The sequence below is a fragment of the Asterias amurensis genome, chromosome 1, assembly GCF_032118995.1.
Source record: "Asterias amurensis chromosome 1, ASM3211899v1".
In the NCBI taxonomy this organism is placed as follows: domain Eukaryota; kingdom Metazoa; phylum Echinodermata; class Asteroidea; order Forcipulatida; family Asteriidae; genus Asterias; species Asterias amurensis.
The window spans coordinates 36,196,286-36,220,819 of NC_092648.1; the positions used below are offsets into that span (position 1 = coordinate 36,196,286).

Below are 24,534 nucleotides of genomic sequence, written 5' to 3' on the forward strand. Positions count from 1 at the left end.
AATAAAATACATATTCATTTTATTTTGAGAAAGAGCGCCCTCAAGAGTAGTAATTTAGTTCTACGTCCTGCAAACGAAGCAAAGCGGCAAAACGTTTGTCGTGTGGGGACAAAAGTATAAATATTTTGTTTTTGTGAGAGCCATCTGTAAAAATGACAACACCTACTATTAAAACGAAGGTGCCGAAGGTGGCAAAGGTAATATTGGAGAGTTTCTTATCAAGATAATTCTGTGAACTAGACTTTTTATTGCGGTGTGTATTACTGATTTACACAGTTGACAATGCTTAGTCACCTATTTCCGACATAGGCCCTATTTCCCCGTGAGAGGAGGGTAATTTAAAAAAGATTTTAATAATAAATTAAGAATAAGAATAATTTATTTAAATATCGGGCACACCATACATTATTTCCACAATGTCAAATATCATTAGGAGTAGTAATAGTAGAGAGTAGACCCAGTTGTTGTACTCACCTCACTCAATCCTCCTCTGCTGACTTTTCTTTTTGACAAACTGTTTAAAATTTTAAAATTTTAATTTAAACATTTTAAAAAGGGGGAAAGGAACAGCTACCCAGTTTATGCTTGGTTTTCTACCACAGAATAATTTAACTTGATAATTATGTCACAAATGTCACAGACATTAGGAAACTGTCTATTCGACCTTCTCGAGCAAGAGGAAACAAGACCTTTTGATTTGATGATGATGCATGTTTGCTGTGGTCACAACAAGTTTATTTGTTATTCAATTTAAAAGTTCTCTTTACTAGTTTTAGGTTTATTAGAAATTTAATATTGATTTAGAAAACCTCTTGAAGTTGAGCACCAGGTAGTAAATACATTACCTAAGCTTGGGCGATATCACGATATTATCGAATATCGCGATACTAATTTGGAAACGATTTCGATATCGGATCGATTTGGTTTTAATCTAAATATTGATATATCGCAATATATCGCGATATCGATAAAGTATCGCAATATCGCGATGTATTTCCTACCTGAGACATCTTGCACCCCATGGGTTTGGAGTAAAACCAGAAGAATAGGTCATTAGAACACCTCTCTTATGCTATGACTGTCTCTTCTACAACTTTCACTGGGAGTTTGAAGACTGATGATGTCAAATTTAATTAATCGCGATTATATCGAATATCGCGATATTTTGTCGGTGATATATATCGTTAATAAAATAAATCGATATCGCCCAAGCTTAACATTACCCACGCTGTAAAAATAGTTTTATCCAAGTAGTAGTTACTAGTCCAAGATCGTTTAGGCTTATTCCATTCCTTTGCAAAGTTTACCTAGATGTTTCTTTCTTGTTGTATCGACTATTTACAGCGCTTTGAGGGTGGCTCGCGCTTACATAATTTTATTAAAATCCCTATTTATCAACTGTAGTTTGTAAATGTAGTTTACAGTACAGCTTCAACAATTGCCCAAATCTGTTTTTGTAAACATAGTGATGTGATTTTTTATATGTTTTTATTATTCTTTATATAGGTGAAGAACCGGATGCCAGCTGAAGTCCAAATCACTGCTGAGCAGATTCTCAGAGAAGCTAAAGAGCGAGAATTGGAGCTGGTTCCACCGGTAAGAACCATAGGTCTGCAGCTGAGCTGAGCGGTCTCGAGCACATCAAACACAAGCTCTGGTGGTCGAAGTGTGGGTTCGAATCCCTGTAGAAATGCTCCTTGGCGTTGTGTCTTGATTTTTCTCAATAAAATGTATTTGTTCTGCTCGAAACCTTAGAAGGATCACCATGGTCCTGTGGTTAGATTGCAGGACTTGCAGTCACAAGGTTGCAGGTTCGAATCCTGTAAGCTTACTGCTGATTTCACAATGACTGGAAAAAGTGTTGTCATCTAGTTACTGAATGACAACTTAGTTATAGACATAAAACCAATGTATGTATGAGAGAGATTGGCTGTTGCCAGCTTGGTGTTTAAATCCCCTTGTGGGAGTCTGCCAAGTTCCCTACACAGGAATAAATAGTGATAACAAATGATTCAATTCAAGTGTGTTGTCTGGAGGTTAATGCTGGACTATCAAGAAATATCAAAAAAGTCTAAAAGTTATAGATGTTTAGGAAAACATTCATTGAAATGATCAACCAGTGATAGAATCTTTCCTTTAAAGTTGCTGCCAATCAGAGACGAGTTTCGGGGGGTCACGATTGAATCCTTCAGAAGCATCGAGTCATGAATATATGAATACATTAACCCATTCCACACCCTTAGTATTGTTATTTTGTTGTGTCAGTATAAAAATGTGTATACTTTCGCTAAGCACAGTTAGTTTGATACTGTCAAATTGTATCTTGCTTAAAAGTTGCCTGGTTGTACACAGGAAACAAGTACATGCCGAGATGCAACGTTTTGGCCAAAGCTATTTTATGAAAGATACGTCTTTGCAAAATCCGGATATGACGTTTTTGCACCAACGCAAAATTTATTATTATCTCCTTATTTTTTATATAACAGCCTCCCAAGCAGAAGATCACCGATCCAGAAGAACTCCAAGAGTATCGTCTTAAGAAGAGGAAAGAATTTGAGGACAACATCCGAAAGAATCGCTCTAGCGTCACAAACTGGATCAAGTATGCCAGCTGGGAGGAAAGTCAACGGGAGATTGACAGGTACAGATTAATAATAATTGATTTGATTTCTTGTTTTATTCCAAAAAGGAACATGTTGGCAAAAGCCTCAATGTTAAAGACATTGGACACTATTGGTAATTGTCAAAGACCAGTCTTCCCACTTGGTGTATCTCAACATATGCATACAATAACAAACCTGTGAAAATTTGAGCTCAATTGGTCGTCAAAGTTGCGAGCTAATAATGAAAGAAAAAAAAACACCCTTGTCACGCGAAGTTGTGTGCTTTGGGATGGTTGATTTCGAGACCTCAAATTCTAAATCTGAGGTCTCGAAATCAAATTCGTGGAAAACAACTTCTTTCTCGAAAACTATGTCACTTCAGAGGGAGCCGTTTCTCACAATGTTTCATACTATCAACCTCTCCCCATTACTCGTCACCAAGTAAGGTTTTATGCTAAAAATTATTTTGAGTAATTACCAATAGTGTCCACTGCCTTTAAACCATTAAAAATTTTTTTTTAAACTTACAGACATACACATATACTTGGCCAAGCAATGTACAATACCTTTTCCTGGGAGTTCATCAACAAAATATATTTGTCTCTGATAATATACTGAAATCTGCTTTACGCTTACAAACAGTATCATACATGGTTTTAGTGGCCCAGCTTTAGTTGTGGGAGGAAAACCCATACAATCAGGTAGGGACTCCACACGCAAGGATCCAGTCAGAGGTGGGATTCGAACCAGGGTCTACTGAGGTTAAATGCGAGTAAAGAAACCACTGAGCAAGCCTGATATCAATTGACTGTCCCCCAGTTATGTTGCAACACTTTATTGTCGTATGTCACATTCTGTTTTTGTTGACCCTTTTTGTTGAGCCATTGGACACTTTCGGTAAACAGTATTGTCCAAGGCCCACACTTCGTGTACCACAACTTATATATAAAATAACAAACCTGTGAAAATTTAGGCTCAATCGGTCATCGGAGTCGGGAGAAAATAACGGGAGAACCCACCCTTGTTTCCGCACGTTTCGCCGTGTCATGACATTCAATCGGTCATCGGAGTCGGGAGAAAAAAACGGGTAAACCCACCCTTGTTTCCCCACGTTTCGCCGTGTCATGACATGTGTTTAAAATAAATCCGTAATTCTCGCAAGAATTGATATTGTTTTAATGTTTTCTCAAAAATTAAAGCATTTCATGGAATAATGTTTCAAGATTACCTTCTGTAAACCCTGTAAATTATTTGTAAATCTGTGAAAAAAAAGAAAAATCTGTACCGAAAGTGTATAATGGCTTTAATGACATCGAGAAAACTGTCCGTTTCTTTCAGAAAGAAATTGCTTCACAAACTGTTTTTTATTTACTTTGATTTCTTCATCTTCATTGTAGAGCACGGTCTGTTTATGAAAGAGCTTTGGATGTGGACCACAGGAACATCACACTATGGCTGAAGTATGCAGAAATGGAGATGAAGTAAGTGGAGGAGAAGGTGCAGCGGGGTTAAGTTATCAATAAGTAACTCTATAAGAAATTGATTTTTTGGGGGGTTGAAAAAAAGAATTGACTAGAGTGTGATTCGAACCAACTACCTCCGGATTAACCTGCCGGCACTCTACCAACTAAGCTATCTAGCCCTATATTGGCGGTGTTTCTATTATGTCGATAGTTCAACCCCAATAATCATTTAAACAAATTTACCCAGTCAGTTTCCCTTGTGGTTTATATTGATAACTAAAAGAAAATAGAACTTTAAAAAATTTTTGAGAACAAAATAGTTTGATACTAGGTTTTTTATAGACTGAATTTTCCATATTGTTAAAGGTTCTCAATTTGCAGTCAGGGCTTGAATTTGGGCCGGAAACCCACAAGACCACCCTCGGGGCTTGTAGCTCAAAAATAAAACTACTGATAAAATAACTGGCCTCTGGACTGCAGTCCAGTGTAAATTTGAGCCCTGGTTTTACGATGAATTTCTTGATAATAGTGCTGTATCACATCTGACCTATGTATAAATTGTATAAATGTATAGTGAGTACCTTGTTTTGGTAGATACGTGCGTTGTATAAGACTTCAATATTATTATTATGATTATTATTATTATTTGTACTTCAGGCACAAGCAGGTCAACCACGCCCGCAACATCTGGGACCGAGCTATCACGATACTCCCCCGCGCCAAACAGTTCTGGTACAAGTACACGTACATGGAGGAGATGATCGGCAACGTGGCCGGGGCACGCCAGGTGTTTGAACGCTGGATTCAGTGGGAGCCGGAGGAACAAGCCTGGCTGTCTTACATCAAGATGGAGCTCAGATATAAAGAACTAGACAGAGCGAGAGACATCTATGAAAAATATATCCTTGCAATTTATTGATAGAATCTAAGGACTTGATTGAATTTGATTTGATAATTGGAATGATGCAACGTCGCGTGGAGGTTGCACAAAAATAAAGATGAGATAAAGTGGCACGTATAAGTTACCATATCTAGTATGTGGCAGGGGACCCAAATGTTCCTTCTACTTAAACATGCACTTCCCCACTGTGTACAAAGAGCCTACCATCTCGCCCCCTTAAAGGAGAAGGGGGGTACACCATGTAATATTATATCAAGCACCAAAATGAGCCTGTAAGCAGACGTTTTCTGCTTAAAAATTGGCTCTTAAACAGTTAAGGCTCTTGGCTTTGCTTACCATTACCAAAGCAAAAGATATGCTGGTTTGCCCGCAGTTTGTATAAACAGTTGGTAGAGGCAACAATGTAAATTTATGGAATACACACTTGCTTTCACAATTTGTTTCTTCTATAGGAAGCACAACAAACTTATATGCTTCAGGGGTCGAAATTAAGTGTATTTTCATGGTAGTCAGAAGGGCTAGTAACCAAGAAGTTTTAGTAGCCCCGATGAGATTTTGGTAGCCCGAAAAACACATTGGGTCACTGCACAAGCTTTACAATACACCATCAGCACAGTTCATTGCGGTTTGAGATATTGGTTTTTGCATTATTTTCCCACTAGCCCGCCGGGCTAAACTGGAAAAATGAGTAGCCCCGCTGTAAATCTGGTAGTCCTGGGCTAGCGGGCTAGAGGCAATATTGACCTCTGATGCTTACTGGGAAACAGCATAATGAAATTTGGCCCACTGAGAATTTTGTTCCACTTCAGATTTTTTTAACTTTGGGTCCTTTGAAACAAAAGGCATATCACCCGAAAACAATTTGTGGAACCAAAAAATAGTATGTTTGATGATTTCTCAGAACTGATAATTTTTCCTTGACTTATCACACTTGTCATTTGCCATCCGGAGGTGAAAAATTGGATTCGCTTTGCCAGCTTTGAGGAGCACAATAACTATGTCTCCAGCTGTAGGAAGGTGTACGAGCGCGCTGTGGAGTTCTTCGGGGAGGACAACATGGACGAGAAACTCTATGTAGCTTTCTCAAAGTTTGAGGAGAGACAAAAAGAGGTAACATTCATTTCCTTTGAAGTGAAAGACCATTCTTTCTTTTATGCATTTAGTACGACTCTTAAATAATTTGGGTACTTTTGGTGAAACAAAACACAATGTCCACAGATTAACATTAAGCTTACATCGTTTGAAGATATTGATGGTAAATAATAATAATAAACCGTTCTTATAAAGCACATTACACACGGAGTTCCAATGCGCTTTACAAAGTCTAAAAAGAAAAACAAACAAAATTATATAAACTTTAACAAGTGAGTTTTGAGAAGGCGCTAGCCAACCTTAAAATATTACTTGCTGAGGTGCTGTAGTTTTTGAAAAATGAGTAAAACAATGTCATGAAAGTACAGATTTTATGTTAAAAGAATTTTTTGTAACTTGTTTTACTCATTTCTCAAAAACTACAGCACTTCAGCAAGTATTATTTTAAAGGAAGCTTTCTACCATCATTATCTTCAAACTGTGTGAATTTAATGTAAATCTATGGACATTGTGTTTTGTGTCCTTCAAAAAGTACCCAGACCCTTTCTTAGCACTGTATCTGAGTGCTGAAAGTGCTTTAACTTCTTACACGCTTCACAAGAGCAATTATTAGGTTGTGATACCATCTAAAACCAGGCAGCAGCACTGTAAAGACGGGGTGTGGTGGGAGCGGAGCCAGTGACTCAAGCGGGGTATAATTTGAGGAGGAGACCACGGTCAAATGGCTATGTCTAATAGAGAGAGGGGAGAGGGTTGAAAGCGCAAGATACAGTTTCCATTAAATAGATTGATAATTTTTCAAGGAATCTCATCCTATATATATTTGGTTTGCGGTAACACCATGTGTGTATCAACTTGCCAGGTTGAGTTTGTTTTTTAGAGAACTGTCTTGCTATATATTCTATTGTCGCGCGATAGATTTATCAGGTTGATTGGGATATCCTACTTAATACCTATTGTTAGGCGGTCTGATTCCATTTTGTTTTGGGGTTGAGCAAAAACAAATTTACTAGAGCCTGCGGGTTGACGTGCTAGCGCTCTAGCAACTGAGCTATCTAGCCCTTTGTTGACAGTCACCCTTGTTTGTCAATATCTTTGTTCCCGGATACCAGTCAGAAGCCAACCTGTAACTGCTTTATAGCAAGCAGCTGATTTCACAAAACGCTAGGATTAATCCTATCTGGAGTTGGGACGAGTAACGTCCTAAAACTTAGGATGGGCTCAATGCGTCCTAATGTCTATGGATAATAAAAATAATAATAACCCACGTATCCACCCTGCTGGGTGTTCAAGGCACAGAATACGGAACTTTACTTGTACTAAGTCCTAAGATTAATCCAAAGTTAGAAAGAGTTTGGTGAAATGGGTGGCTTGGGTCACATTTTGTTTTGTTGTTGCTTTTGTTAACAGCACGAGAGGGCCAAGGTGATCTACAAGTATGCCTTGGATAAGATTCCCAAGGAGCATTCGGAGGAACTCTTTAAAGCTTACACAATCCATGAGAAAAGATACGGTGACAGAGCTGGCATTGAGGACATCATTGTCAGTAAGCGACGCTTCCAGTACGAAGAGGTAAAGTTTAACCCACTGGTGGTTTTTTTTTCTTCTAAAAAATAAATAAATGAATAGCCTGAAAAGAGCAGTTATTGAAAATTTCAGAACATAGGTTGTCGGATAAAAAGCAGTTACCATTTTTACAAGATTCAAACTTCATCTCTGGAGACCTGGTGAGAAGAAACTGGAGAGGCAAACACCGTTGGAAGAAAAAAACCCCAAAAAACTTGGCAGCCTTAAGAAAATGAACTCAGTATGGGAAAAACTGAACAGTGAATTTTGACTTAAGTCTTAAGCCCCCCCCCTAAATACCTTGAAAACTTTTTATTTCGTTCTCAATATTTAATCTCAGTACATGTAGACAGGAAGTTGATGTGTTGGATATCCTTACTGTCAACAATTTCAGAATCATCTTTTCCCTCAACCCCCCCCCCAACCAAACCAAACAACCTTTGATTCTAATTTGCTTTTACCCCCACATCGATGTGTATTACAAGCAATGTATATTAAATCGTTGTGGTATACCTGCTGCTAACACAAAGGATTCAAACTGCTTTAGCCACTGGGCTAGCTCGGTTGTCTAGTGGTAAAAGATCTGCTCTAGCAATGCAAAGGTTTTTGGTTCAAATCCCACCCAAGTGATTTTGTTTTTCTCAATGAAATCAGGAGAGTACTGAGTATATAGTTCTTAATACACACCGGTGTAAGCGTGAGAACAAACAATATTCCTGATCTTTCCATCAAGGGAACTCAGCAAACTCCAACATGGGGGTATAAACACCAAGCTGGCAACAGCCAATTTCTTACCATACAAACATACAAAAAGAAACTGTGATTCAGTAACTAGACTACAGTATTTCTTTTAGTCAGTGTGAAATCAGCGTGTAGCTGGGATTCGAACCAACAACCTTGTGATTGCAAGTCCTGCAGTCTAACCACTTGACTATGGTGACCATCCGTGATGCGAGTCTAACATCTATTAAAGGCAGTGGACACTATTTTTAATTGTCAAAGACCAGTATTTTCATTTGGTGTATCTCAACATATGCACAAGATATTAAACCTGTTAAAATTTGAGCTCAATTGGTTGTCGAAGTTGCGAGATAACTATGACAGAAAACACACCCTTGTCACACAAAGTTGTGTGCTTCAGATGCTTGATTTTGAGACCTCAAGGTCTTGAAATCAAATTCGTGGAAAATTACTTCTTTCTCAAAAACTACGTCACTTCAGAGGGAGCTGTTTCTCACAATGTTTTACTCTATCAACAGCTCTCTATTGCTCATAAAACAAGTTAGTTTTTATGAAAACAATTATTTTGAGTGATTACCGATAGTGTCCACTGCCTTTAAACCTTTGATTCTGTTTCCTTCATTGTCAATCTTCTTTCTCCCTAAACGATGATTAGGAAGTGAAAGCCAACCCAAGTAACTACGACGCATGGTTTGACTATCTGCGTCTCCTGGAAACGGACAGCAGTGAAGACACGGTGCGGGAGATATACGAGCGAGCTATCGCCAACGTTCCTCCAGCCCCAGAGAAACGCTTATGGCGACGCTACATTTACCTGTGGATTAACTACGCCCTGTATGAAGAGTTGAATGTAAAGGTATGTAGCCAGTAGTAATTTTCCCTCATTGCTGTTTTAAAAAAAAATTCTTAAGTAATTTTTTTAGGTGTAAACAAAACACAATCAGATTGACGTCACCAACGCACCATCCCAGTTTAGCTTCCTACGTGAGCTGTTTAGGGATGAAATTACTCAAAACTCAAGGTTAGCGAGAGCAGGTAGTCTCATTTGATGTTAGTGCAAGCATCATTAACTTAGGTACCAAGTTTTTTTAAAACTCAATGCTTGCTTTTTATTTGCATTGTTAACTTGAAATGACAAGCTTTTTGAGGTTTTCCAAACTCTGTATTACAAATGAACAAGTCTTTCTAACCAAACAAAAATGTATCTTGCTGATTTGTGTTGCATGGGTACATCCCACAGTCAATAGCGTTTCTTGAGTGATAATGCTCTCTTGTGATAACGTGTATAAGTATTACTGGTTGTACATGCATGATTGTAGACTGGTCCCCTGTCTTTATCGACTAAGACAGGTATTGGTATATGTAGGTCAGATTTAACTGCGAATCTCTAGGACAACGAAGGTCATGTGAAATGAATGGGAGGTCAAAGGTGATAATGGACATGGGCTAACAGTCAGATCTGTGGTGTAATTCATGAGCCTCAAAGTGTGACGTTAGATGTTCAGGCTTCTACGATTGATGACACTTTTTGAGTACACACAAAAGATTGTAAATATTCTGATAATGGCGATTTCAGGACACATAAAATAAATTGTAAGAGCTTGGCACTGAAATAGTTAAGTGTCAAAAATGTTGACTCCTTTGTTTCCAGGACATGGAGAGGACACGGCAAGTGTACAAGGCATGCTTGGACATGATCCCACATAAGAAGTTCACTTTTGCTAAAGTCTGGCTCATGTTTGCTCACTTTGAGATCCGACAGAAGAACCTCAACTTTGCTCGCAAGATTCTGGTAAGTTTTTAAAACATTTTTTTGAGTTAATGTTGCTGCTCGAAAAAGCAAAACTTAGAACAAGAAAAACTTTTAAACATTATGTTCTTCCACAAGATAGGAATAACAAATTGGACTGGCGCTGATCAAACCCCAGACCCAATTCTCAGAAGAGAGATTTTAGTATTTATCGGTAAAATTGTACCTTTGGTCTTGTTTTATTACCAGGGCAACGCCATAGGCAAGTGTCCGAAAGATAAAGTCTTCAAGGGTTATATCGAGTTGGAGCTTCAGCTGAGAGAGTTCGATCGCTGCCGCATCCTGTACCAGAAATTCCTAGAGTTCAACCCGGAGAATTGCACCACATGGATGAAGGTATTTCAACAGCGATGAGAAATATTTACAGGATTCTTACTTAAGGACATTGGACACTATTGGTTATTGTCAAAGACCAGTCTTCTCACTTGGTGTATCTCAACATATGCATAAACTGACAAACTTGTGAAAACTTGAGATCCATTGGTCGTCGAGGTTGCGAGATAATAATGAAAGAAAAAACACCCTCGTCACACGAAGTTGTGTGAAATCAAATTTGTGGAAAATTACTTCTTTCTCGAAAACTACGGCACATCAGAGGGAGTCGTTTCTCACAATGTTTTAACAACCTCTCTCCATTACTTGTTACCAATTAAGGTTTTATGCTAATAATTATTTTGAGTAATTACCGATAGTGTCCACTGCCTTTAACAGTTGGCTCCTGGCTAAATGCCAGTTAAAACACCTGAGGATCTGTCATAATTATATCCAAGTGGTCCGGCTGGCTAGTTTAGTTTTGAAAAGCATCCCTATTTTGTATGAATTATGGACTGGCGAATGAACTGTTGGACTCGTGCATTGACAAAGAGCCTGGTCCTACTGGCCAGTCACTAACAAATTTAAGGGCAAACCATATGTTTCAATTTCATCTGAAGTTTGACCTTTTCATGTTCAAGTCAATTTTTCTTTGTTCACCCAAAATTGATTTTTGTTTTGTTTAAAGGCAGTGGACACTATTGGTAATTGTGAAAGACTAGCCTTCACAATTGGTGTTTCTCAACATATGCATAAAATAACAAACCTGTGAAAATTTGAGCTCAATCGGTCTTTGAACTTGCGAGATAAGAATGAAAGAAAAAACACCCTTGTCACACCAAGTTGTGTGCGTTTAGATGGTTGGTTTCCAGACCTCAAGTTCTAACCATGAGGTCTCGAAATCAAATTTGTGGAAAATTACTTCTTTCTCGAAAACTATGGCACTTAAAGGAACACGTTGCCTTGGATCGGTCGAGTTGGTCTTTGAAAAGCGTTTTTTGACCGTTTATTATAAAATGCATATGGTTAGAAAGATGATGTAAAAGTAGAATACAATCATCTACACAAATATGCCTCGAAATTGCGTGGTTTTCTTTTTACCTCGTCCAAAAACACGGTCGGCCATTTATGGGAGTCAAAATTTTGACCCCCATAAATGGCCGACCGTGATAGTTCGCGACGTAAAAAGAAAACCGTGCAATTTTGAGAGATACTTGTGTGGATCATTATATTCTACTTTTAAAACATCTTTCTAACCATATACATTTCATAACAAACGGTTTCAAACGCTTTTTATAGACCAACTCGTCCGATCCAAGGCAACGTGTTCCTTTAAGAGGGAGCCGTTTCTCACAATGTTTATACCATCAACCTCTCCCCATTACTTGTCACCAAGAAAGGTTTTATGCTAATATTTATTTTGAGTAATAACCAATTGTGTCCACTGCCTTTAATGACCCATAATGAAATTGTTGAATGTAACTTTCTCCCTGCTTACAGCAGCTACTATTTAAAAAAGATTCCCTGAAAAGTTTAAGTATTTTATTTTTCCAAATGTTTGTGCAAAACCGGAAGGATATATTCTAATAATAATAATAATAATAGTGGTAAGTGGCCTCTTATAGAGCGCTCAGGTCCGTCAAGCATGATGCTCATGGCGCTGTACAAGCAATAATTTATACAAAAACAAACCAAAATAAAGAACAATATACATATATACAACAATGACACTAAGACTAACAAATGTAGAGAAGCAGGGTAATTAAACAGTTCAATGAAAAAGAATTACGAAGTGAACAGATGAGTTTTGAGGAGTTGCTTGAAAGAACTAACAGATGAAGCTTGGCGAAGAAGAAGAGGTAGATTGTTCCAGAGAGATGGGCCTGCGTGGAAAAAGCTGTGGTCACCCCAAGAGTGCTGCGATCGGGAAACTTGAAGAAGCAAAGAGTGAGATGACCGTAGTCTGCGAGATGGTTGATATGCCTGGATAGAGTTCTGCAAGTAGGTTGGTGAGGAGCCATGTACTGCTTTGTAGACCAGCAACAAAACTTTAAACTAGATTCGCTTTTCAACAGGTAACCAGTGAAGAGACTGAAGAACAGGTGTTTTGTGACATGCTTTCTTGGTGAGGGTTACCAGTCTAGCTGCGGAGTTCTGAAGGCGTTGAAGTTTAGACAGCTGTTGATGGGAAAGGCCGAGAAAGAGGGAATTGCAGAAATCAAGACGAGAAGAAATAAGGACGCGGACTAGTTGTTCAGTTGCATCTCAGCTCAGGTACTTGCGGACAAAGCTTAAGTTTAGACAGCTGTTGTTGGGAAAGGCCGAGAAAGAGGGAATTGCAGAAATCAAGACGAGAAGAAATAAGGACGCGGACTAGCTTTTCAGTTGCATCTCAGCTCAGGTACTTGCGGACAAAGCTTAGGTTGCGAAGCTGGAATCTGATAGGGGTCGATATGTGAGAAACATGATCATTGTAGGACTTGCTGGTGTTGAAGATAACCCCAAGATTGCGAGTTTTGGAAGATGGGTAGTCTGAGTTGTTTCCTACATGGATGCAAGAGTCCTTTGTGGCGACTTTGTTCAGCGTTTGCTTTGATCCCAGGATGAATAACTCTGACTTCTGATGATTGAGTTTCAGACCAGCTGAGTCCATCCATCTGTTGATGTCCTTGATGCACGTCTCCATTTGCTTTGTAGCCGATGACATTGCAGCACAGGTTGGTGGAAATGACACATACAGCTGTATGTCATCTGCGTAGCAGTGGTATCTGATGTTGTGTGTCTTGATAATGCTGCCTACCGGCTGGAGATAGAGCGAAAATATTCAAACATAGCAATGCCAGCCCGAACGAATATGTTTTTTTTTAAGTCTTGCAAGCAGGACATAAAGAACACTCCATGAATTGATGCGAGCGAGAAGTTAAAATATTCTTGTCATGTTTTCTTTTGAGTAGTTCACGGAACTGGAAAGCATCTTGGGCGATATTGATAGAGCGAGGGGCATATTTGATCTGGCCATCAACCAGACCAAGCTGGACATGCCTGAGGTGTTATGGAAAGCCTACATCGACTTTGAGATCGAGCAAGAAGAGTACGACAGGACGAGGGCGCTATACAAGTGCCTCCTACAGAGAACGCAGCACGTCAAGGTAAACATCCACTATTCCAGCGTTGTCCAGGATTGTATACATTTAATAATAATATTAAAAACACAGCATTTGCCCGTTCACATACCCGTTCTACCCCATTCTGACTAGAACTTTAACATCACATGTACCTGTTCTACACCATTCTGACTATAACTTTAACCTCACATATACCTGTTCTACCCCATTCTGACTAGAACTTTAACATCACATGTACCTGTTCTACACCATTCTGACTATAACTTTAACCTCACATATACCCCTTCTACCCCATTCTGACTAGAACTTTAACATCACTTATACCAATTCTATCCCATTCTGACTATAACTTTAGCCTCACATATACCCGTTCTACCCCATTCTGACTAGTAGTACTTTAACCTCACATATACCCGTTCTACCCCATTCTGACTAGAACTTTATTATCACTTATACCAATTCTACCAATTCTACCCCATTCTGACTATAACTTTAGCCTCACATATACCCGTTCTACCCCATTCTGACTAGAACTTTATCATCACTTATACCAATTCTACCCCATTCTGACTATAACTTTAGCCTCACATATACCCGTTCTACCCCATTCTGACTAGTAGTACTTTAACCTCACATATACCCGTTCTACCCCATTCTGACTAGAACTTTATTATCACTTATACCAATTCTACCAATTCTACCCCATTCTGACTATAACTTTAGCCTCACATATACCCGTTCTACCCCATTCTGACTATAACTTTAGCCTCACATATACCTGTTTTTACCCCATTGTGACTAGGTATGGATTAGCTTTGCTAAGTTTGAGCTATCTATCGGCTTGGAGGGATGCTTGGAGAGGGCCAGGAGAATCTACAAGGATGCAAACAAGGGATTGAGAGACACTGAAGAAAAGGAGGAGCGTCTCATTCTACTTGAAGCCTGGAAAGACTTTGAGGTAAAGAAAATAATAATTAAGACAAATTTATCAAGCACAAAAACAATAGCAGAAAGACTCCCCTCAAGGCGCTAGAAAAGAACAACAATAAAAGTCTGGACAGACAAAATTTATACAAAGCAAAGTATTACACAGTAAAATAATTTAAAGAATCTAGATAATACAGAAAGCGGGCAAAAAGTTAAAATGTTAAACAATCAGTTTGAAAAGATGAGATTTACAAAAGTAACAAAAAACGATGTCAATGTCAAAAATACTGATAAAAAAATGGACAATATTAACAGGTACAAACTTTTAATTGGGTGGTCGGGTTGGTGTAGTGGTATCTTGCCTTGCCTTCAACCTCTGGGACCCTGGTTCAAATCTCGCTGGAGGGCACTGTGGATTAGGTTTTCAGTCCCTACTTGACTGCATGGGTTTTTCCTTGAATAATTCTCTAGGTTTCCTTCCCACCTAAAACTGAAACTTAATGCCTTGTCTCTTCTCTATTGGGTTCTTGGCTAGTACAGTGATTAAGTTTGCTTTTCTGAGAGTCCTTAGCTTTACTACCAGAATTGATAAATGAACCAAAAATGTCGTTTCTTTTTCTCCCAACTTTCACAAAATAATGTTTCATCCCTACTAGCAGAGTCTTTTTGAAGGCTAAAACAAAACAAAAAGAAAAAATTAATAGATACATTTCTTTATATCTTTGAAGATGATAATTGGCACCTTTATAACAAACAAGTGCTAAAGACTGATAAAGTTAAATTAAATATGGTTTTTACCCATACACCGATGTGTGTTAGCACTGTATACTCAGTACTTTCCCCCGAGTCCTTTGAAAAAAGATCACAGGCATGTTACTCTAACCCATGACCCTTGCAATTCTAGAGCAGTGTCTTACCAACTAGACTACCGAGGTTGCCCAGTAGCTAGAGGCAGTTTGAATCCTATGTTTTGGCAGCGGGTACTGCAACGATATAAGAGATGTTAAATTTGCATCGGGGATAAAGAATATTAATTTTGGTTTTTACTCATACACCGATGTGTGTTAGCACTGCGTACTCAGTACTTTCCTAAGCTGTCCAGCTCAGATTTCCCCCCGATTGCACTTTAGCAATAATGACTCAATATCTTGTGTAAACATGAATAATTTATTGAGCCGCTCGCCCTTGGTGAACTAAATTGAATTTAGAGCCCACCACTCAAATTGGTCTTGCTGCAACACTGGTGGCAGTGATGGGGGCTGTTGCATATGTCTGGTACCTGATGTTATTGAGTGTGTTCGCTTCACTTTGTAGGAGGAGTGTGGTGACGAGGAGAACATCGCAGAGGTCAAGAAACAAATGCCAAACAGAGTCAAGAGGAGACGGAAGATACAAACTGAAGATGGGGTAAGATTCTCTGATGATTTTTACAAGATTTGTAGTCCGTTTTGCCTCTTGTCGTACGAGGAAACTTTTACAGTCAACTTGGAGGCAACCAACTGCAGTGCATGCTACTGACCACTTTGAAAGCACATGAGTCATTTTTCAAACAATGTCTTGCGATCCCTATGAATAGTATGTGAACATTTAAATTTGAATGCCTTTGTGCACAGCCACAATCAAGGATACAATTTGTTACAAAGACACCAAATGAACAACATATACATAATGAGTAACTCTTTGCAGTTCTTGTATTCGACGAATTCAAGCGCTTTTCATTCACCATTGACACAGCAATAGCTGATTGATGTATCATTAATATTGAGATAACTGCTACATCAGTAGTTTTCGAACCGTTGCTCAAAAAATGGAGAAAAAAAATATTGTGTATCCATGATTGTTGCTGTGCACTTTATTTTGATTGAGATTGCCTGGAACTGGTTGCCTGTAATTCGCCTCGTGTGTGACCCTTAGGCTTAGAGAAGTAACAGAACGTCTAACGGTATGAGGTGCTAATGGTAATGCAAGGTCAAGTCCTGTCCAATCTCAACCTTCATTTACTCTTCCCTTTTCTTATTTCTGTTTCCATTTGTATTGTTAACTTTGTACACACACACAGGCTATATGAATATTTGTGTAATATCCTTTCCTGTATTTGGCTGGCTGCTGTCGGTTTGGTATAAATAAATAACAAAAAGTATCAGTTCAAAATCCAATATAAAAATAAAATATTTCTCTTACCCCCAGTCGGACGCAGGATGGGAGGAGTACTACGACTACATCTTCCCTAATGACGAATCCAACTTGCCCAACCTCAAGCTGCTCGCCATGGCTAAGAAGTGGAAGCAGCACCAGCAAGAAGATTTCAGTGATGAGGAAGATGATTCTGATAAGGAAGACGATGTTGATAATGATGATGATGATGAAGACAAAGAGAACTTGCAAGAGGGTGAGGAGCGCGAGGATGGAGCCAAAAAGGCAGCGGCTCAGTACAACGATGCGGACTATGATGATAGCAGCAGTAGCGATGGCAGCGATGACGAGAATAAGTCGAGGAGAAGAAAAGAGACAGAGTCGAAAGCGAAATCTAGCAATTCTAGTGACTCGTCGGATTCTGACAAATAATCCAAAGTGCCTGATTTTCAGAATCTCAAAAGATCATCTCGCAACAGAGGAACTATCAGGAATGCGCAGTGAGACTTCTGCTAGGAAGATTCTGAGAGAATCAAGGACAGTATCACTCTCTCTCTCTCTCTCTCTCTCTCTCTCTCTCTCTCTAGTCGACCGTGGTCAGAATCATGTTGAGATTTGCCCAGCCTTGTCTATCACTCATTAGGTTGGGAAGATCAGCTGGAAGCATCCCGATGCCGAAGCTGAGCAAGCTCCTGTCTTCCCCTTTACCTCCTTCCATTATTTGGTGAACAGGTGATAAGCTGAGAGACAACTTCTTTGGTGTTTCTGTAAGAGTGCCCTGCGAGTCTTATTCGATACTGTTGTAATTTTGTGGATAAGACAGTATCACCTTAGGATCTCTTTCTTATTTGGACATACCGATAGAACCCTCAGAACCTTCATAAATCTTTACTGCACTTAAATGCCTGGAGTGGCTTTCTAAACATACAGTTGAGAGGTGTTCAACATCCAGTTTGGTCAAGAGGAATGTTTCTCCCGTGAATATCATGGAATCTCCATCTCCCAGCAGGACAGTATGCTTCGATTTGAAAAGGGCTAGGGCACCAAGGCATTTTCTCCTACTGGAGCAATTTCAAGGGCACCAAGGCAATGACCCGGGGCATGGAGGCAAACGCCTTCAGTGCCTCTGTGAAGTATCAGGCCTGTCCCAGTATAGATCAAGTTGCCTTGTTGACCCAAAAAGTTACCTTGTACATTCCAGAGTATTACTGATTGGCAAAATGCTACACAGTTCATAAGCACAATGTTTACTTCTTTTTTTGTTGTAAATCCACATAAAATCAAGAATTGTAAAAATAACAGCTGAACGAACTTTGAGTTGTGACCAACTTTCCTCAGAGGTGATACAAATCATATGGTTCACAAAAGTATGATTGTACGCTTTCTTCCTTAAAGCCATTATACACTTTCGGTACAGAAAAAAATTAAAAAGTTTACAGATTTACAAATAATTTACAGGGTTTACAGAAGGTAATGGTGAAAGACTTCTCTTGAAATAATGTTCCATGAAATGCTTTACATGTACTTTAAAAAAACAACCATTAAAACAATATCACTTCTCGATAGCAAGAATTACGGATTTATTATAAACACATGTCATGACACGGCGAAACGCGCGAAAACAGGAGTGGGTTTTCCCGTTATTTTCTCCCGACTCCGATAACCGATTGAGCCTAAATTTTCACAGGTTTGTTATTTTATATATAAGTTGTGATACACGAAGTGTGGGACTTGGACAATACTGTTTACCGAAAGTGTATAATGGCTTTAAGCTGTTAACAACTTTTGCCTGCAGGAAGTCATTACTTTGTTACACTGTTGTAAACATGTCATGACACACAATCTATGGTCTATACATGTATAGGCGAAACAACTTAAATGGAAACTTTTATCTAATAAAAATAACAAAAAGTGTACATTTATTATGCCTTATGTCTGTAAAAGTGACACTTTCGGTGTCGAATTATCAAATCTGGTGGAGATTAAAGAATGATTCTTGAGATACTGCAAACATACAACACCTTGAAACGGATACAAGGCGAGATTGCGCATATTGCTGCAAGACCATGCCAGAAACACAGGGGTAAACCTCTTCTCTTTGCGATAAGTGCAATGGGTTCTTTTATGTGTATAAAAACCTGCGATTTCAAACAGGACAAAGGACAAACAAATGACAAAAGTGCCAAGACTGGGACCCGAACCCACACATCACTATCAGAACACAAGAGCTTGCATCCCGTGCACTTTACCACAAATTCCTATAAAGATAACATGACCTGGGCCTACTTTCATAACGGCTACCTAACTGAAAATTTTGCTTACCAAATGTCCTAGCTTGACAAAAATAAGCATAAAGCCATTTGTTAGTACAATATTTTTACTGGTAAACATTACCTATAATTTTGTGTAAATGAATTTACCAGGTCAATGAAATGGACCTTTTCAATATTTCAGTGCCTGTTTTTTAGTGGTTGAACCCAAAATGCCCAACTTTTTGAGCTTTTTCAAAATTCTGTACTAGGAAAAGTAAATGAAGTGTTTCTCATCATGGAGGTTGAACTACACTAATTCTGCCTCCATATTTTCGCTGATTTGTGTTGCCTCGGTACATCTCAAAGTCAATATCATATCTTGAGTGATAATACCCTCTCATGATGACACCTACACCTTGGCACTGAACATTGACGTCATCAGGTAGCCATCTTGGATGTAAACCACAATGGAATCACATTGCGTGGTGCATGGACTGGGCAAAATGAGCAACCCTCTTTTGAGCTCCAAGGGCGCACTTCACGAGACTGTGCCCAATTTACCAAGGCTGTGTTTTTAGGGAAGCAAAGTAAAGCAAACCTGTAAATACTTGTAATGGTAAACAAATATTCTTCAATTAAAAATGCATAAAGGTCCTGAAGTTTGCCACTGTTAAAAGATCTATGAATATCCGCGAATAAATGTTTGTATCTTGGATTTTATTAAGAAGTTTGTTTGTCTTTCAAAGAATTATCATTCATTAAGACCTGCTTTTTGGAAGTACATGTATACATTTGGCAAGTCTCGTTTTTGGAAGTCTGTTTCTATCTTTTTTTTCTGCTTCAAAAATAAGATAGTAAATTATGATATTATTATTATTATTATTTATTCGGCCAGTGTCAAAAACAAATACATACAAGTAAAACAAGGATAATAAGACTTCAAAAAATATATGCAGATCAGAGGCAGCTTGAGCCGACATCTTTAGTAGGCCCCTATGCGGGAGTCAATGTATAAAATTCACAGTTTAAGATTAAGCATTTTGCCACACACCACAGATGAAAAATACCGTGGGCCTACCAATTGGTCACAAGGACTGCCAAAACCGGTACCTGAAAATAAATTGCAATCCTGAATACAAAGGAAACTTCCCTACTTTGTCTTTGGCTTTGACATGGCAAACCAAGTGGCTGACAAACATACAAAGGCCGTAGAAAACTGCATGGTGGCTATTAGATAAACACCCACAGAAGGAGAAACAAAAGCTTCACCTCTACACTACAACGCCAGTTATCCCAGTTTTTCGTCAGCATTTACCACAAGAACACGATCACTCGGCCCTCTGTTGGCGAAATGATGTATCTACAAAAAGACCCTTTTGAGAAAGATGAGTACCTTAATGCTGTTTTATTTTGGATTACGGGATCGTGAACTTACTATTTAATAATCGTTGAAAAATACTTTCCATCATTTGTACCTTGTGTTTTTGAACTTTGATCGCGGAAAAAAGTACAGCAGACCGCGCATTCCTTTATCGACAACTGCCGTTATCCGCTGCCTCTTGAGACACCGTCAACCTTTAAATAATAATGACAAAGAAGTTGGTAGAATCCTAAATGTAACCGTAACTCTTAAGAGTCAGTTCAGGTAAATAGTTGACATACTTGCTCACGGTCAAAAAATGATTTTTTTTTTATACTTTGTAGGTTGAAGGGCCTTGGGGTGCAAGTAAACAACATTGCATTTTCAATTCTATATATAGCCCGTTGCCATGGTTACGGCTCATTTTGTTTTTTGGCCATTTTAGGCCGATTTTGGGGTCTGAAAAACTGGTTTTTAGCTCATATTTACAACTCCACCCAACCAAAATGCAACATTATTTCAAAAAACCTTTTATATCACTACAAAGTATCATCCTTGGTCTTCCTTGAGAAAATTTTGTATTGCTTGATATTGATGTCGATATTATGTGGAAAGACCCTTAAAAAGGCATTTTTCATGTTTTGGGGAAAAAAGTCTAGTTTTGAGGCAGTACTGGCCCAACAGGATACAATTGCCCAAGTTTTTGACACCAGATATGGAAAGACCAATGTTGGCCCTAATCACAGACGAAAGGAAAATTTTCTGAGACCCCTGGCAAGTTGACATTTTGGGGTCCAAAAATAGGGTAAAAATGTCGATTTTGCACGTTCTAAAAACATACTGTAATGCATGGTGCAAAAATAGCACAAGGGTGATATTTAAAGCAATATTTTTTTTTCTCAAGGAAGGCCAAGGATGATACTTTGTAGTGATATAAAAGGTTTTTGAATTAATATTGCATTTTGGTGGGGTGGAGTTGTAAATATGAGCTAAAAACCAGTTTTTCATACCCCAAAATCGACCTAAAATGGCAAAAAAATAAAATGAGCCGTAACCATGGCAACGGGCTATATATAGAATTGAAAATGCAATTTTGTTTACTTGCACCCCAAGGCCCTTCCACCCACAAAGTATAAAAAAAATTCATTTTTTGACCGTGAGCAACTGTCAACTATTTACCTGAACTGACTCTTAAATGTCGCCAGACCTAAACACAGCCCCAAACGTGTACCTTAAATGTAGCCCTAAACTGGTACCTGAGAGGAAAAGGTTGTAAAAGCTTACATTCTTTGTTCAGTTGTTTATAGCCACAAAAACATGATCATAATATTGTCAGGCAGTGTGCTCGCAAACCACCTGCATCGTTATCAGTAAAATTATGGTAAGTAGTTTGTACATTTATTACTTGGTGACTACGATTGACGAGCTAGACTTTAAGTATTTCCATTTAAAGCAATTAAGGCTTAAAATGGGGATTGACAATTCAATGGGTAAGCACGGTAAACACAGATTAGTCGACTAGTCGTACACTAACAAATAAAAGGCACTGGGCTCGGTTGGTATTATTTTCAAAGACCACCGAGTATTATGACTTGGTGTATCCCAACATATGCATAAAAAAGTATAATAAAAGGCTCCGGCTGAAGTCTTTTACTAGTGAGATATAACCTCTTTCTAAAAAACGACGTTACTTCAGAGGGAGCCGTGTCTCACGATGTTTTATACTATCCACAGCTCTCCATCTCGTTACAACATTTTTAACAATTGTATTGAGTATTTACCAATAAGATTAATCAACTAGGCCCAAGTGAGCGTGTCAACAAGAAGAAAAACAAATTGTGTAACCATGCTTACCCCCTTAGTGAATTAAAATAAAACAGTTCATTTACTGTCATTTATTTCTGATATATGTATTGAACATCAATAACATGTGTTTTGTTTTTTCCCCGACATATCTCACTTGCGTAATTAGCGAATAAGTCATGGCCCCCCTTTTGTGGATTGTTACCGCCCCCCTACCATCGACGTCACGTCGGGAATTCAAACATATCGTCGGCAAAAAGAGTCTGGTCCCTAACTACACGCGCCTAGGTACCAAGCCACACAGTGCACACGTCTCTATATGCACACAGCCAGGGGGCCCGACGACACGTTCATGCTCCCTTTTAGGGGCGGGGTGGGTTCCCCTAATCTCTTGAAAACCATTTTTATTACTTGCGCATTTAATAAAAAATACTAAAAAAAAATGTCAGGTTTAAAAATTCATGTTTAATCGTGTAAATTATTTAAAAAAACACTGCAGCCACCCTTTAAAAAGCAAGTTCATAAATCGTAGTCATCGAACAATAATCCTACAGATTACCATTATTTGCCAGATGAATATTTCAGTAGAGAGGTACACTGCCGTGAAATGATGTTTGACCCCCACCCCTCCCATCCCCTCCCCCCCAACTGCTCCCCATTTAGTCCATCTTGCAAACAGAGGTATAGGGTGCACCCCACCAAATGATGAGAAAACAGAGTGCGAGCTCATTATATACATTAATTGTATATAGGCTCTAAAAATAATCTATATTCAACAGGTTTAAGAGCAGCCAAAAAGGGTTTGAGTGTAAACAAAAATGTGGCCAATATTGTCACCTGGCATGGGGGTTGTAGACTTCCTACTTGATGTATTTTGGATGACATTTGGCCCTAAAAGAAAATGGTCCTTTTTGCTGAGAGGTGAAGGGAAATTTTTTTAAGATTGATGCTCGGACGTTCGGGAACTTACTACACGGTGCAAGGGTTGTTTTGGCTTGGAGGGGGATATTAAACTCGATGGGCCCAGGGACTGGATGGGCCCATATTTAACTGAGCAGAGGATTAAAGTTCATAATCAATAAATAATTTCCCCATTACTGTGAAAAGCTGCGAGACTTCTTTTTCGAATTTTTGTGTGTATTTTTCGTATGTTGCTCTCTGTGTGTATTTGTTTTTTGCACTGTATGCTATGGGAGTCTATTAAGTAGGGGTGCACTCACACTGGCCTAGCCTGAACATTTGACGTCACCTTTCGAGGCTCGTGAATAACGCCAGAGACTGGCCTCCAATCGTCGTGTATATTCACCTTTCACCTACATTCATTTCACATAGAGATACGCAGTCATATTTTACACCAAATTTACATGCAAGTAGGCCTATACATTCATTCGAATTCAATTCAATTCAATTGAAAATGGTTTATTAACACATGTATTGCAGTTAAAAACCGAATTGCACATGCCAACATCAAGTGTTAAAAAATGCATCAATTAACAATACGGAGAAATTAACAAAAAATGTGTACTGAATGCATTTTCAAAAATACATTGGTAAAAACCAAGAAGGCACAATCTTTTTTTAAACACATATAATTATGTTAAAAGGCATTTAAAAGACTGGATTTGAGGAATTGCACTTTGCTTGTACCGAACTGTTCTACATTTCTGTCTCTGTTAAATAATGAACTAACGCCTGGTGTGGCGATGGAGGATTTCTTCTCCATGGTGTGGCTATCCCGTACGTGTGGCTTAATAAAGAAACACGTTGCCTGGGATCGGTCGAGTTGGTCTTTGAAAAGCGTTTGTAACCGTTTGTTATAAAATGCATATGTGTAAAAAGATGTTGTAAAAGTAGAATACAATGATCTACACCAAACATGCCTCGAAACTGCACGGTTGTCCTTTTACCTCGTCGACTAACACGGTCGGCCATTTTTTTTTATGGGAGTCAATTTTTTGAATCCCATAAATGGCCGCCCGTGTTAGTTCGCACAGTAAAAGGAAAACCACGTAATTTCGAGGCAAATTTGTGTGGATCATTGTATTTTACTTTTAAAACATCTTTCCAACCATATGCATTTCATAAAAAGCGGTTATAAACGCTTTTATTAGACCAACTCGTCCGATCCAAGGCAACGTGTTCCTCCTTATTTGGGAAGGTAGCCAACTCTACATAATGTGATGCGATTCAATTGACAGAGCAAAATCGCCACACGGTTTGTCTCTACGATGTTCAAGGGTTTCAAGTTTTCACACACAATTAACGCATCTGCTTAATAACTAGAATAGTTCTTACCAAAAACTATACGACACACCCTGTTTTGAACACGTTCCATTGGTCACATGCAAATAGTAAGATTACCATTGAACAAAGTAATACGATAGTCTAAAAAAAAGGTCTAAAATAACCCTGATATGTTGTCAAAAGATCATTCATACAGGTAGAC

General features: G+C 38.7%; 1 protein-coding gene across 1 annotated transcript; it reads left to right on the top strand.

The window, feature by feature from the left end:
- Nucleotides 1-71: 71 nt before the first annotated feature.
- LOC139938546 (crooked neck-like protein 1) lies at nucleotides 72-19,674 on the top strand. Its single transcript, XM_071934120.1, has 14 exons — nucleotides 72-197; nucleotides 1,507-1,596; nucleotides 2,487-2,641; nucleotides 4,001-4,084; nucleotides 4,724-4,965; nucleotides 5,899-6,077; nucleotides 7,470-7,631; nucleotides 9,022-9,222; nucleotides 10,018-10,158; nucleotides 10,366-10,512; nucleotides 13,443-13,637; nucleotides 14,416-14,571; nucleotides 15,855-15,947; nucleotides 16,728-19,674. The coding sequence occupies exons 1-14, from the start codon at nucleotides 153-155 to the stop codon at nucleotides 17,103-17,105; spliced, it is 2,268 nt and encodes a 755-aa protein (XP_071790221.1). The 5' UTR covers nucleotides 72-152; the 3' UTR covers nucleotides 17,106-19,674.
- The last annotated feature ends 4,860 nt before the right edge of the window (nucleotides 19,675-24,534 follow it).

Excerpts from the sequence above, each read along its gene's own strand:
- LOC139938546 (XM_071934120.1), top strand. The coding sequence starts at position 153 with ATGACAACACCTACTATTAAAACGAAGGTGCCGAAGGTGGCAAAG. Across the intron at positions 198-1,506 it reads AGGTGCCGAAGGTGGCAAAG|GTGAAGAACCGGATGCCAGC; the intron begins GTAATATTGGAG and ends TTCTTTATATAG. Across the intron at positions 6,078-7,469 it reads TTGAGGAGAGACAAAAAGAG|CACGAGAGGGCCAAGGTGAT; the intron begins GTAACATTCATT and ends TTTTGTTAACAG.